General features: G+C 33.0%; 2 protein-coding genes across 2 annotated transcripts; one reads left to right on the forward strand and one right to left on the reverse strand.

The window, feature by feature from the left end:
- Nucleotides 1–785: 785 nt before the first annotated feature.
- LOC130648770 (meiosis-specific with OB domain-containing protein-like) lies at nt 786–12,948 on the forward strand. Its single transcript, XM_057454863.1, has 13 exons — nt 786–1,218; nt 1,369–1,426; nt 2,090–2,221; nt 3,008–3,083; nt 3,783–3,975; nt 5,228–5,328; nt 5,608–5,660; nt 5,802–5,897; nt 6,309–6,401; nt 7,469–7,628; nt 11,552–11,756; nt 11,964–12,050; nt 12,544–12,948. The coding sequence occupies exons 1-13, from the start codon at nt 1,120–1,122 to the stop codon at nt 12,637–12,639; spliced, it is 1,449 nt and encodes a 482-aa protein (XP_057310846.1). The 5' UTR covers nt 786–1,119; the 3' UTR covers nt 12,640–12,948.
- Nucleotides 6,721–10,165, reverse strand: LOC130648776 (uncharacterized). Its single transcript, XM_057454872.1, has 2 exons — nt 8,962–10,165; nt 6,721–8,346 (listed from the first exon to the last, which is right to left on the reverse strand). Exons 1-2 carry the CDS (start codon nt 9,271–9,273, stop codon nt 8,131–8,133), a joined length of 528 nt encoding a protein of 175 aa, XP_057310855.1. The 5' UTR covers nt 9,274–10,165; the 3' UTR covers nt 6,721–8,130.
- Nucleotides 12,949–13,987: the final 1,039 nt, after the last annotated feature.

Consider the following 13,987-nt stretch of genomic DNA (forward strand, 5'->3'; position numbering starts at 1 on the left):
TACAATGCAGTTTTTATAATTTTTAAACGATCTACAAAGATCTTTTCGTTATCAACAATCCCATTTTGATTGTTTTAGAAATTGGCAATGTGTGATAAACATGTGTTATATTAGAACCGATTTTGAAACGATTTGAACTGAAATGAATTTGCAACAATTAATTCAATTTTTTTGAAACAATTGTGAAACAAATGCAAACCTATGTGGAAACGATTACGAAGAAGTATAAGAGGAATATGAGAATAATTCTAGCGTCAAGTGTCAACATATTTCTTGATGCGTCCTTTGCTTACTCAAATCCAAGAGGTTGACATAACTTACGGGCAAGTGGGTTGGTGGAATACCATATTTCCGCCAGAGCACAAACAAAGTAAAACATTTCTGATCCCAAACAACATTGGTACTTGCGCTAGATGCAAAAATTTGACCAATTATATAGATTGGGTAATCAATGGAAGCCTTTGTTTATAATTATTATTTTGAGGAAAGTTGAAAGTACTTGTGCTGAAAAACATAATTTTTCAGTTATTTAGGGGGAGTGACTTGTTCTGGAGTTCTGGGTGACTTGACCTCAACAAAACATTTAGTTAGCTCAAATCCTTGTTTTTATCATCAGTCAGGGATACTGAAGCTGAGGTTAGTCTCAGCTGTAGACGACGACGAATGGATACCATTTACCATTTATGCACTTGAAAGTAAAAACACCGTTAGACCCAGGGTGGCTTTTTTTACCACCAGAAAAATAAAAGGGTAAGGTGGGGGAATTTGAGAGAAACTTAATTTTAATAGCTTTGTAGAAAGCTTAATTACCTAGGCTATTCAACGTTGAGCTACTAAACGGACAAACATAAACGACAAGACCTTTTCGTTTTCTTCCACTCCACACTTTCACTTTGGCGGGAGAGATGTTATTATTATTTGGGTTGATCATTGTTAGCGACCATGCCCGATAGATTTGAGTTGCATTTTCTTTATGTGGCCAACTTAGCTTGAATAATAACGCGCGAATGTTTGAAATTGTTATGACAAAAACGAAAGTGAGCTGGCAGTACTCGTCTCGTCTCGTTCTGTGCTCATTTCATCAGCCAGAAAATAAAATAAAGAAAACGAATAAAAAAGATGTACAGAAACAAACATAATAATTGTCCTGAAACAGTATACAGTGAATCACAAAATCGAACATTTATACGGGAACTTGAAGGAGGTGTTGTTAAGAATGTATGTTTTTCAATATCCTTTTTTGTTTTTGTATCTAGCTAGCTCGCGCAGCTTACCTACTTACCTAGCTTTGCTAACAAGTTTTCCGTTTAGCTGTCGAAGAAAAGTAAATACAAACTGTTTTTAATTATATACACCTTAATGTTTTAGGTAATCATTGGGTTGGTTATTGCAAAGTATGAATCTCGTTCATTTCCAGACAAGAAAAGTATTTTATGTTTATATTTTATACAATCTTTCTTAAAAGGGCCATTTCTATCAAACAGCTAATTGATAAGGTACAGATATGGAAACATTTTTGTAGAGACTATCTTTTAGAAATTTAGAAACTCAAGATTTTATGTTTTTTTTCTCTACAAGAGAAATTGTTTCGAACATTGGGAAATGTTTTGCTGTGGGTTAAGTAACTTTGCAACAAGGGTATAATTAATAAAAAGTCCAGTAGTAAGAAAACCCCCGAAGTACATCCCTGTTCTGCATAATATTTTTATGTGTATTAGTGGGGCTTTCTATGGAGCATGACAAAACCTAATGCACTTCCCTTGTGTTACCCTTGATCAATATGTATGGGTCAATGACCTATCTATATTGAAAAATTATTTTAAAGAATTTTAAAACGCTAATTAAAAAAATGTATAAAATCAGTGCTTTTAACAAACAGCTAAATAGATATTTGGACTTATTTTTGATGATGTCATTTATTTGTCTTTTCTGAAATGGTTGGGCTGATCCCGCGAAAGATAATGTCAGTTATTTCCACCTGTTTACAAATTATTTAACCGTTTTGATTAACTGTGTGTGTGCACTGTGATAATTCACTGACTTTAATAATAACACTTTTAAAAATCATGCATATAATTGTTACTTCTAGACTATGGACAAATGCGTTATCAACTTGTTTTTGTGTTGCGAGACACAGCAGTTGACTTTATTAATGTAGTTTGCTGGGGTCAAGAAGAGTTTATCAACAATACAAGTCAGTTACTTAAGGTTGGAGATATAGGTAAAGTGTGTGACAATTTTTATCACAGATTTTGTTAAAACATAGTAAGATGTAATAGGTTAAGGCAGGCTGGGGGCGGCTGATTTTATAGATATTTTCAAGAAAACAAGAGAAACTAGTTTTCAATGAACTTGCCCATAAAGTTTTTTTTTTTTTAATGATTTGTTTTGACAAGTCTGTTGAGCATTAAATTTATTCTTTGTTATAAGTTGTTACAAGGATTTGCGTTAATTTCCTTTGTGTTTATTCTGTGATTGTTAATAATGTTGTGTCTCATTATTTTTCTGAAACAAGGTATATATTTAATATTTCAAAATTTCTTGTTGCATTTAAAACAACGTGAATAGTTTACTACATTAGCTGTGACACCTGTATAATCACAAAGACATTAATTGCATCTATTGCGTTTTGTGGATTTGGTTCATTTTGGTCCTTTGAGTTGAAAAATTAAATCTTTCCAAGCATGATTTTTACCATTCAATACTGTTGGCTGTTTTCTGTCTTTTTTGTGCCGTATTTTGTTGGTGAGGTTAAGTAACTTTAACCTCACCAACATAATATTTTATTATTATATTATTATTTTAAATGAATTTCCTCAAGGAAGTGTCATCAAAAATATATGCCAAATACAATAATAATAAGCAATAATAATTCTTTGAAAACTACATTTTAATCAAATACAAAATTGTAGATTGTAGAACTATAGATGACTAGGCCTTTATATTATTGTACACACTGCCAGACTAAATTTGGTTGTTACTTTAATTTTATGTTTTCTACATTTAGTTGAAATTGAAAATTGCATGATACAGACAAAACCTTCAAGTGATTATGAAGAAAAATACAGACCAACAACAACAAGGTCAGTTCAATCTATTATATATAATAACTTAGTATTACCAGTGAACACAAAAAAATTTTACATGGCGTCTGCTGGAGGAGGGAATTCACATAACTTTAAACAAATCAGAAAAAATTGTTAAAATATCTTCAAAATAAGAAGAAAATCTTGTGCATGAACTAATTTGATCACTAACTTATTATCGCAACACAGGAGTGAATAAGCGAATCTAATTTGTGAACAACATGGGAAAGAGAAGAAAAGGAAAGTGAAGAAGGGTGTAAAATTAGAAAAATGTCAGTGGAGAATTTTTGAAATCCCTAACATTCTAACAAACATCCTGTTATAGTTCCATAAGGAAGTAACACTAGGGGCATTTGAAAAGTACCTTCGTCCTAAGAGAGTTAAGAAGTAATGATCGCTAAGTCTTAAAAATCATGGGCGCATCTGCTTATCAAATTATTAGCATTCCTGGGACTAAATTTTTATTCTTTTTGTTAAGGTATTAGGTAGCAGTGTGAATAACAAAATAGTATTTTTATTGGTGGAGAAGAGGGACAGGATAAGTTTGAAGTACATACGAACAAGGGATATGACAAAAGCGAACTTAAGCAAGCAGGGAGAAGGGTCAAACATTATAAATAGTTTAGTGAACATACTTTTTGAATACCCTTCAATGTAGGAAGCATTTTAAGAGTTAATACTGTGTACTTTTTTTAGTCCTTTTCAGATTAACGTTAGTGAAAGTCATTCAAAGATTAGTCAGTTTAGTGGAACCGATTTTACTGAGTTTAGTTCGATTGCTTACATACCTATAAAAGAAAGCAATGATTATTATACATTGGGTGATATCATTGCTAATGGTCATAACTTGAATGGTGCAATATTAAACCTGCTAGCTGTAGTGAAAGATGTAAGTTTGGATTGTTGTGTAAATATATTGAAATAATTTCAATGTTTTTCTTAGTTAAGAATTTAGTAAAAAAGAATGATGTATACAAATTTTGGTGGAAATATAATTTGGCAGAATTGGCAGATAAAGAAAAAGGATCAAAATTGGCAGGATTATAATAAGGTGGAATACGAATAAATATACAAGTTTCATTGTAAATCAAGAAACAACGTTAGTTTTTTTTTTACAATGATAGGCACAAAATTTGAACACAATGTTACTAACAGATTTTTTCAAAATCTGCCAATTTTGCCAAATTCCATTTCCACTAAAAATATCTTGCCTTAAGGTATGTTAGGACATTTTCTTTGACTCTGAAGTAAGCTATGGCAAAGTAATTTTTGCGTTATGCCAGAAAGCGTCAATTTAGCACCCAAAGGTTTTCACTCTTGAATAAGCACTCAGTATAGAAATTCGAATTTGAATAAATATATGCTAATTTTAATATTTACAAGAAGTAAATCTAAAGTCGCTATGTTTTGTTGTGAAAACAAACTTTTCAAGCAATTTTGTTTGAATTGAATGGTCCATTAATTTTACATTGCACTTATTGCCAATTAAATACATAAACTTTTTTTTGACTTTTTTTAGTTTTCGAAAAATGTGCGTCGGAAAATTTAAATGTCCAAATTTTTTTGTGTCCGAATTTTTTAATTACCCTTAAAATCCAAAATTTGCTTAATAGTGTGTTTTTGACTCGTTATTTTTAAGAAAAAACGTTATTATATATGAAACCAGTGCATGCTCAATGCACTATTGGCTTCATAATAATTGGAGATATTCTCATATCGGAAGGAATTGATCACAAGCTCGAAACAAAAAACTTATTTTCAGGTTTAGACTAAGCACCTTGTTTTCTGTTAGATATTTTATTTTAGAGGCATGATACAGGTAGATTCTTGATAAATATTTTTGATAATAATTTTTTTGTTTTGATTCTATTATAAAATTAATTTTGTTGAAGAAATAAATTTGTTCGAAATCATTGAGATAGTGTCCGAAAATTGATGTCCGAATATTTTATGTCCAAGATTGTTAGAAGTCAAGTCACCCCTCAGTCCAGTTTCTGCGTAGTACTTACATCATGTATTGCAGTGAGTTATTAGAAGCCTTCTGTAAACATCACTTTCAAAGCATTACTCTTTCTGAACCACTCCTGTCAATCATCCTATAAAATTAGCCATTGTAATGAAAAATATTTTTATTCTTACAGTCTGGTATGACGAAGAACATAACAACTCGTACAGGGAGACAAATGAAAAGAAGGGAAGTGAAATTATTCGACGATACTTGTTTGTCCTTTCCCATGATCATGTGAGTTTAAAAAATTATCTTTTCTATAAACTTTTCGTAGATTATTGTTTGCGTGGATTAAAATTCGCGCATAATGAAAGCTTGCCTGATTTCGCGCATACATGATTTTACGGACATTACGCTGAGTTGTAATTTAAATGATAACCCCGAAAGTAAACAACTTCGAGATAAAGTTCCCTTAGAAAACTCCAGGAATTCACATTTTCGCGTTGAGACCATAAAGTCTCCCCGTCAGCGTGAAAAAGCCTTCCATGCTTTAAACTATTTTTCTACTTTCAGATGGGACGGTGAAATTGCAGATCAGGTGGACACGTGGACGCTGAAAGAGACTGGTACCTATTTTACAATGTAACTGGTCTTAAGTAGTAGGCTTTCCTACATTTTAAATAAATAAACAAATAAAAGAAAGTATATTCTCCGATATAGAGTTTTTATTTTAGTGTTTATATTTTAAAGCATGTTTTCTTTTCTAGTTTTATTTATATCAGATGTGAAAGTAAGCTTTGAAGAATTTCGACAAAAGATGGTAGCCACATGCATATCGAAAACAATCATCATTACTAATCCAGGTTATCTATAAACTTCTTATGACTTATCACATATAGGCTGTTATGCTGGCTTTCTCTGTGTATCACTATCCTCTGTATGTAGGCTACAAACTCTTACTAAGTTAGTTTCTTTGTATATAGCGGTAGGCCACCCTCGTTGCAGGCAAACATCTTTGTATATTAGGCTACCTTTCCTGTATGTAAGCTCTCCTGTCCGCATGTAGGTTATATTCTCTGTAATGCAGACTCTTTCTTTCATATATAAGCTGCCGAAAGGCTTCACCTCTTACATTATAAGATAGAGCACTTTCGTTTTTTTTGCAACAAAAATCCTTTACGAATCCTATTTTTTTTGAAGATGTAGGAAGCTATTTAATATGCTGTAAAAAGTCTGGTAACGAAGTGCTCATTCTGGGCAATGTATTTGTTTAGATAGCGCTGAAGCGCATCATTTGTTCAACTACGCGCAAAGCGTAAGCACGTTCGAAGATGATTCGTTGGATGGAACGAACTTGGAAATCGATCGTATGTACTGCTTTTTTATTAAATTAATAAGAGTAACAATAATCCTTTTTTATAATTACTGTTATAGTAGAATTTCCCTACATCTCCTCTATTTCCTCCACCCCATCCCTTTTTTTACCTATATTGTGAAAGTACAACCCTTATGGTTTTACTTGTGTAAATGTTTAAGCGCTAATCGTAGGCGCGTGGAAAAATTCACGGGTTCGCTCGTTGTTCATATTTCTATTATCTGCCGTTATTTACGCTACTGTGGTACCATTTTGCACAGAGACGCATTAATATGGAGATTTGTTCGCGGAATTAAACCTTGACAAAATTTACTAAATTATCCTCTAAATTAACAAAACAAATTTATGAGTAAGAAATGATTTTTACACCCCCTCCTCCCCCACTTATTCGTTTCTTTATTCAAAGAATAACTTCACCACTTTTTCGAAGCATCATATACATCAAAAAATTTAAATGACAATAACCGTCGTCTGCCTCGCTTTTATAGCCCTGCCTCGGACCCACGAAATGCGATATTTTAAGGACGGGCGAACCATTGTGATTGTGTTTTCACGGATTTTATATCATTCGAAGACTGTTAGTCCCCTGCAAAGAAATTCGCTACTTTATGGTGGTTTACGACTAGTGATGAAAAAATTTTAATGTGGTTTTCGTGCAGTTCACTTGTTTTTTTTTGTGGGTTTTTTTGGCGACAAAGAAGCAATTACGTCTTTGTTTCAAAGGTTTGGTATATATATAAATCATTTTCTTAGCCCCTTAAACTTTCGTTAATGCTTCTTTATAAAAAACTTCGGTTAACACGAACCTCGAACATAAACATTCGTTAACTCGACCCATTTTTCATTGGTAACTGTTGCTTCACCTCTTGTAAAAATCGCTTAAATTGGAGCTGTTAATCTCATGTTAGACTAAATTCGACTTAATCGGTTGACTCGAACATTTGCGAAGTCGAAATATTTTCCAATCTTCTTTGTAGTTCGGACTGTCCAGGAGATAAATGTACTGCATACTTAAAATAATTGTTTATTTTGCCATTTCTTGTTTGTTTCTTTTTGTAGCTGCTACTATACAAGACGTGTACGATCTGAAACAAGTTGATGAAAAGTTATCTGATCCGTCTTCACTGCTCTCAACGCCATTTTATGGTGTCGTTTGTGCTTGCATCAGCAGTTTCGACATCGATTGTGAGGGCAAAGATAAATTCGTCGTCACTCGTTGGTAAGAAAAATTTTCTAAAACTTCTCAAAAACATTTTGAAGTATGAAGAAATTTGATGCTGTTATTAACACTGTAATATCTTTATACAAAGCTGGTTGCTTCTTCTCCACGTTTTTTTTCTTATAAATCTTCTTCTTATGCGATGACCAACCTTTCCTCCACGCGTCAAAGAAATGTAACGAACCAATTAGATAATTTGACATACTTAGACTCGCTTAGACACTCACTTACATTTATAAGTGAAGGCAAAATAACTAGGTAACAGAGACAAACTTAAACCGAAGGTTGGCTATAGCTAAAATAAAAAGTCACAATAGATGCAATATCCCTGCATTTTTTTGTTTTCCGTGCATAACTTCTGTGAAAGTAAGTTCGGCTTTGATTGTAATTTAAAAAAAAACACAAAGGTTTTTTGGTAAGAATAGCGTAAGGGACCAAAATAGATCGAACGTTCCATAAAAAAAACTTGAAATTCCAGACAAGGGAATTAATGCTTTGAGGGTTATTTCTTTGTTTTACTGTGAACCACTTTCCCATTGTCTAAAACAATAACCGAGAAACGATATTTTCTAGCCGCCACATGTTTTGTCGTCCTTTTAAACGAGTGCATATCTACAGTACGTTCTTGTTTCTTTAAAACTTCTTTTGTTTTGAAATGTGACACGATCATCCAAATCATTCCAAAACATGAGCACGTGACAAATATAAAACCAGTTATCTAAAAGAAAAAATAATCACGTGACATGAAATCAGCCAATAGAAAAAGGTGCTTAGCATGAGATGTCTTATTCGTATTTCACCCTATAATTATTTTGCATTTATTTTAATTTTCTATCTTTAGCTTCTGTTAGTGTAAGATGACCAGGTCTGTTTAGCGGGCTGGACAAAAATTCAACAAGAATTTTAGTGTATTTTTCTGAGAAGTGGCTAGCACGGCTTAATGGGATGAATGTTTTTCATTGTAACCGGCTGTTTCGATATGCAATGTTAATTTCCCGACTGCGCATGCGTTGGTGCGTAATCAAACGCAACAAAATACTTGAATAGAGAAGCAGTTCATCAGGACGGGAATTTGCACACAAAATATTCATCTTAACTAGCTGGCTAGTCGCGCTAAGCAGCCCAATCATACAAAAACAATTCTTAAAGGTGGGTTTCACTTAGATGTAATTGGTCTAACCTATCTTCTCTACTTTTTGTTATTCGATTTGAACACTTATTAAGTGAAAACCCGTCTTAAAGTCGCAATAATTTTCCCAACTTGTCAAGCTTTCTAATTTCTGGACGAGAATATTTTGCACAAAAAGACAGGTTAAATACTGCTCGTCCTCACCATAAGTCTTTTCATGTACACCTGTTTATTTCTTGCGCGCTTTTCCGTAGAGGCATTATTTGGCTTTTCTTTAATAAAATGATCATAGGTGACCCTTCTTCGGTTGGTAATGTCCTTTTTCATGTTTTTACTTATCGTTGCTGGTAGTTCTTTTTTAAAAGTAGGACTATGGTTTATGCGTCTTAAAAATGTGTTATTTAAACGTCGAAGGTGGAGAGCCATCGTTTTTTTGTTGTTCCGGGCGTCATTGTCCACCAAACGGGTTTGCGCCATAAATATCGGTAGAATCATGATCATATACTGAGTCCACATATTCTTGCTGACATCCAGGCTAAAGTCTTAGCATGACTAGTCTGTATTATTGTCAATTAGTAATCTGAAATAAAAACGAAAATTTTATTTTCAGTATTTTTATTAGTAAATTCCGATAAGATTTTTTAGCAATCTCGCTTTTCATTAAAATCCCAAGAATGAAATTCTTTTATATTATTGAGTGCTAATGTCAAACGGCCACGTACCAAAATGCATCCTTCTTACCCTGGTTAACTATTTATTGCCCGCGCTATAACAAAGTGAAATCTCAAAAAAAAAAAAATTTTTGAAGTCTTTAAAGATCAATTTTACTATATCCTACGCTCCAGATCAGCTGTTTAAAACGATATAAGTCGATATGGTCAATATATAATATTAACCGACAGAATTGGTTAGAGTTTCTTTTGACATTTCGATACAAACAACCTAGTTCATAATTTCGAATTTATAAATGTTGCATTTGTGTTTATTCTGCTTTACAAAGCAATACAAACTATAATCCAATTTACAGTGAGATAACAAAAAGACCATCTGTAGTTTACTACACCAAACAATTTTTGCAAAAAAAAACTTATTTAAGACTAAATGCACTTTTTTTAAAAGAATAGTTTTTTGCTTTCAAAATGACTATTCCTAACTTTTTGCGGAAAAATCCACGGGCTCCCGTCCTTTCAATTTACCCGTGGTAACAAAGTGGATAAAAATATATCGCATTTGATATTCGTGTTTCCGTAACATCATTTTCTAACTCAGCGGGGGGTCCGCGCAGAGACAGACAGACTGAATACGGCTATTATTATAGAGATAATTACTATACTTAAGATTTAAAATCTGAGAATGCACACTGGTGTAAAAATGACACCAAGGGTACTGTTGTTTATGCAGTCTAGACAAATAGACAAAAAGCTTGTGTAGAAAACAAATAATACAATTATTATTATCAGCTCAATATTTTGACAAAACTGAGCAAAAATATGCTTGTAAGCATTACGCTCATATAACAACATACCCACACCCAGGGCGCATCACACACGTAATAACGCTAAAGGCGCAAAATATGTACACATCTAGGAACTAGCTTTATCTGAAATTAAATACAATAACATTTAAAACTACAGTTAGCTCCCGGTAACTCAAACACCAGATAACTCGAACTTTCATTATCTTGAACCATGTTCTTTGGTCCCTTGAACTTTTGTTAATACTCCGGTTAACTCGAACCTCGGATAACTCGAACCTCGGATAACTCGTCTACTCTAAGACTAACTCTTCGGATAATTCGAACTTTTTACTCGAGAAAAGAAAGTTGAAGACTAGATAAATTTTGGGTTTTTTTAGGTTTCCTGATGTAATATAAATAGTAATGTTGTCTGTCAAAGAAATTACAGGTACTTACATGCCTTTTTTATCTCCAAGATTGCTATTTTGAAAAATCTCTTTAACTCAAGCTATAACCTTATTTTAGACTAAATTCGGCTTAGCAGGGGCTTCTTTTAACTCGAAAATTCGTTAATTCGAACTATTTTCCTCAACTCCTTGGAAGGTTCGAATTACCGGGAGATAACTGTATTTCCATTAACAATCCATGAAATAAAGCAACCAGTCTACCCTGTAAATCTTCCCTGTTTAAAGAAATGTAAAAATGTAAAAATATACATATATATATTTATTTGACTTCTGTCGTTGTTTTTACAAAGATTTGTTTATACCATCATACTTGTGTCCAGTCTCTTTGCGTCGGATAACACGCGACTTCTTAATAGAACACTAGGAACTAATAAATTTATAAACATTTAAGAAAATTTCGAAATGAAAAGCAAATCTTTTCATAATATATTATTTATCACTATATTTATTTTTCTGTTTTATTTCCATATTATTTTCTCTGTATTTATTTTAATAGAGGTTAGCATAGTTTAAATTTATAGGTCTTTTTAAAAGTCGCCGCATCTCCTCATTCCAATTACAGTAAAAACACATCAAATTTGCGGAAAATTGTATTGGGAATTCGGGGTTTTTTGAAGCCCTAATTGTTGTTTTTGATGGAAGCGAAGCGTTTCTACAAACCTCGATTCTGCACAATGTAAACTGCCACCCACCTCCGACCCCTTACTCCTCCGCCTCGCCTCGCCCAACTTGATGATGATGATGATGATTTTAAATTTCTTTTCATTTCATATAAATTTTTATTACTCTCCACTTTTTCAAGCTGAAAATTATTTTTGGAATTATCGTGAAAGTGAGATCCTATAAACGTTACAATTTATCTTGTTTTCAGCACATCTTGCAAGCGGCGCACTGACTTTAACAACAACCAGTGTAACGATGACGCCAACCTATGTACAAATAGTGAGTGCGTGGGTAAGCAAGCCAATTCTACATCCAGATCTTTTGAGATCCGTCTCTCGTTAAGCGACTGTACCCATGGTTTGGATGGATTTATAATGACGCGCGATGTGGCTCAAAAAGCACTCGGCTGTGACGTAGGTTAAATTTATTGTTCTTTGTAAACATTCAGTTTGTTTAACAATTTTAATCATCAAAGCCTATGGTGTAAATCTTGATTAAAGTGTTATGGGTAAGTGAGGCAACATATGGATTGCCTCGTTAATTTTAACCGTTATTTTTAAAAATTAATACTAATGATTTTTCTTTCGTGAATTTAATTTTTGTAAATATTTTACTTGCAGGTTGAAACCTTTGTTCAACTCACGGAAAAAGAGAAAACTGAATTAAAATGGAAATTTCTTCTGGAAAGATATCGATTTTGCTTCAAGGTTAGATTCCTTCCTATATTCATAAAAATCTAGCCACTTTTCTTTAGTAAAATATTAATAGTTAATTCTCCTTAATAGAATACTGCTAATTACTTCTCCTTAATAAAACAACAGGTTAATTCTCCATAATAAAATATATGATTGACGAACTAAAAAACAGAAAAATACAGCTAAAAATGTTAGGAAAAAAATTCGGAGTATATTTGTTTTGGGCCAATACGGGGAAAAAGCAGATTTCAAGTGACAAATTTCTAAATGGGTAATAAGCTAACATAAGATCATGGCGCCCAACGTTCAAAATTAAAATTCAGTTAGTGATTTTTATTAACTAGGGTAGTTTTTAGTCAGAACGTTTCTTGCAAAATAAAGTGTTTAGTCACCCTCGCACTCTTGACTGTGAACAGATAACGAACCTGAATAACACAATTTTAAATATTGAATATGAGACAGCTTTCGTGAAAGACCTGCATTAAACATTGAATTTTATTTGTAGGGTGTACCGGCGGGACAGAACCGTAAGAATCCAAGCCTGTCTATTCTTTCAATGGACCAAATTAACGTGACCGAATTGTTACAGCATGAAAGATGAAGAGGCAGTTTATTTGGATATTGAAGATTTCACGTTGTGTTTGTTGCAAAGTTATTAAATCTGGAAGTTTTGGGTTTCAAGTTTTTGTGCGCTCATGATGTAAAACAAAAATATTTACGAGAGCTTTTTTGGGGGTTTTAGCGCAAATTTGCGCGCTATGACACGTGAATATGCTTTACGCGTGTATAGTTAAGTACGATTCCGTGCGTGGTAATTTTGGGCACAAATGAAAATAAAACGTATATTTTTGAATAATTTACATTTCAAAAATTGTTTTCGAAACTTTTTATTTCCGCAAACTTATTCACGCGTAATAACTGCACGAATTTTTGCATAAATTACAGAAATTACGACAATCTAATTATTATTATTATTATTATTATTATTATTATTATTATTATTATTATTATTATTATTATTATTATTATTATTATTATTATAAAACATGTTTATTGTAAACAAATGTGTTGGCTTATAACGTAATAAATATATATTTATTTAACGTTCTAAAATTTCGTGGTTTTCGTTTACGCCCAATTTTATTTCATTTCAATGCGTTCAATGTCGTTGTGCCAATTTTTAAAGTCTTACCCTTTCGCACTCACTTTAAGCTCCCACACTCTTTCCCGTAAAAATAAATTTCCTTCCTACGCCACTGGTTTATAATTTGGTCTTTTTTTGATTTTGTGCTTTTTTCTGTATCTTTCTAATTCGAATATTATCAGAGGGAGAGTATAGTTAATGGGCAGTCACTCTTTATTGATCAAAATGAAAAAACATAAATCGTGTAAAAGCTGGGTGACATAAAATACAGTGAGTAAAAAAGTTTGATCGGCCAAAATTTGGTCACTTTTCAAGAAAGAAGCTTAAAGAGCAAATTAAAACCATTGTTGTCTATGTACAGGTTGCTGCAGTGTTCTTTGATGGAATTTAAATTATAAAATCAGCCGTTCCCCTTTAACCTGGTCCCCAGGGTTTTTGCCGGCCGTCAAGTAAGCGTTAGCGGCCCTAGGTAGGGACGAGGATGGTTCCCCTTTGTCATTTTCGCTTAAATTATAACAACAGTGCATTATTTCTCGAATTGGACGATAATTTTAATTTCTTTGAACCTTGCTTAAAATTGACCACACCCTTGACCACACCCTGACATTGCTTTCATCTTTCCCCGTAAATTACCAATTTGCACGGAGTTAGTATAATAAAGCTGAGTGCCGAGGGGCGAGAAAATGGTACAGTGATATTTACAAAAGCGATATTTACAAAAATTGGTCAAAGATTAGATCTGCTTGTGTGGCACTCAGGCCTGGATCCCTGTGTGTGTGAAGCACAGAGTGATTTTTGGACACAT

This window comes from Hydractinia symbiolongicarpus, chromosome 7, assembly GCF_029227915.1.
Source record: "Hydractinia symbiolongicarpus strain clone_291-10 chromosome 7, HSymV2.1, whole genome shotgun sequence".
In the NCBI taxonomy this organism is placed as follows: domain Eukaryota; kingdom Metazoa; phylum Cnidaria; class Hydrozoa; order Anthoathecata; family Hydractiniidae; genus Hydractinia; species Hydractinia symbiolongicarpus.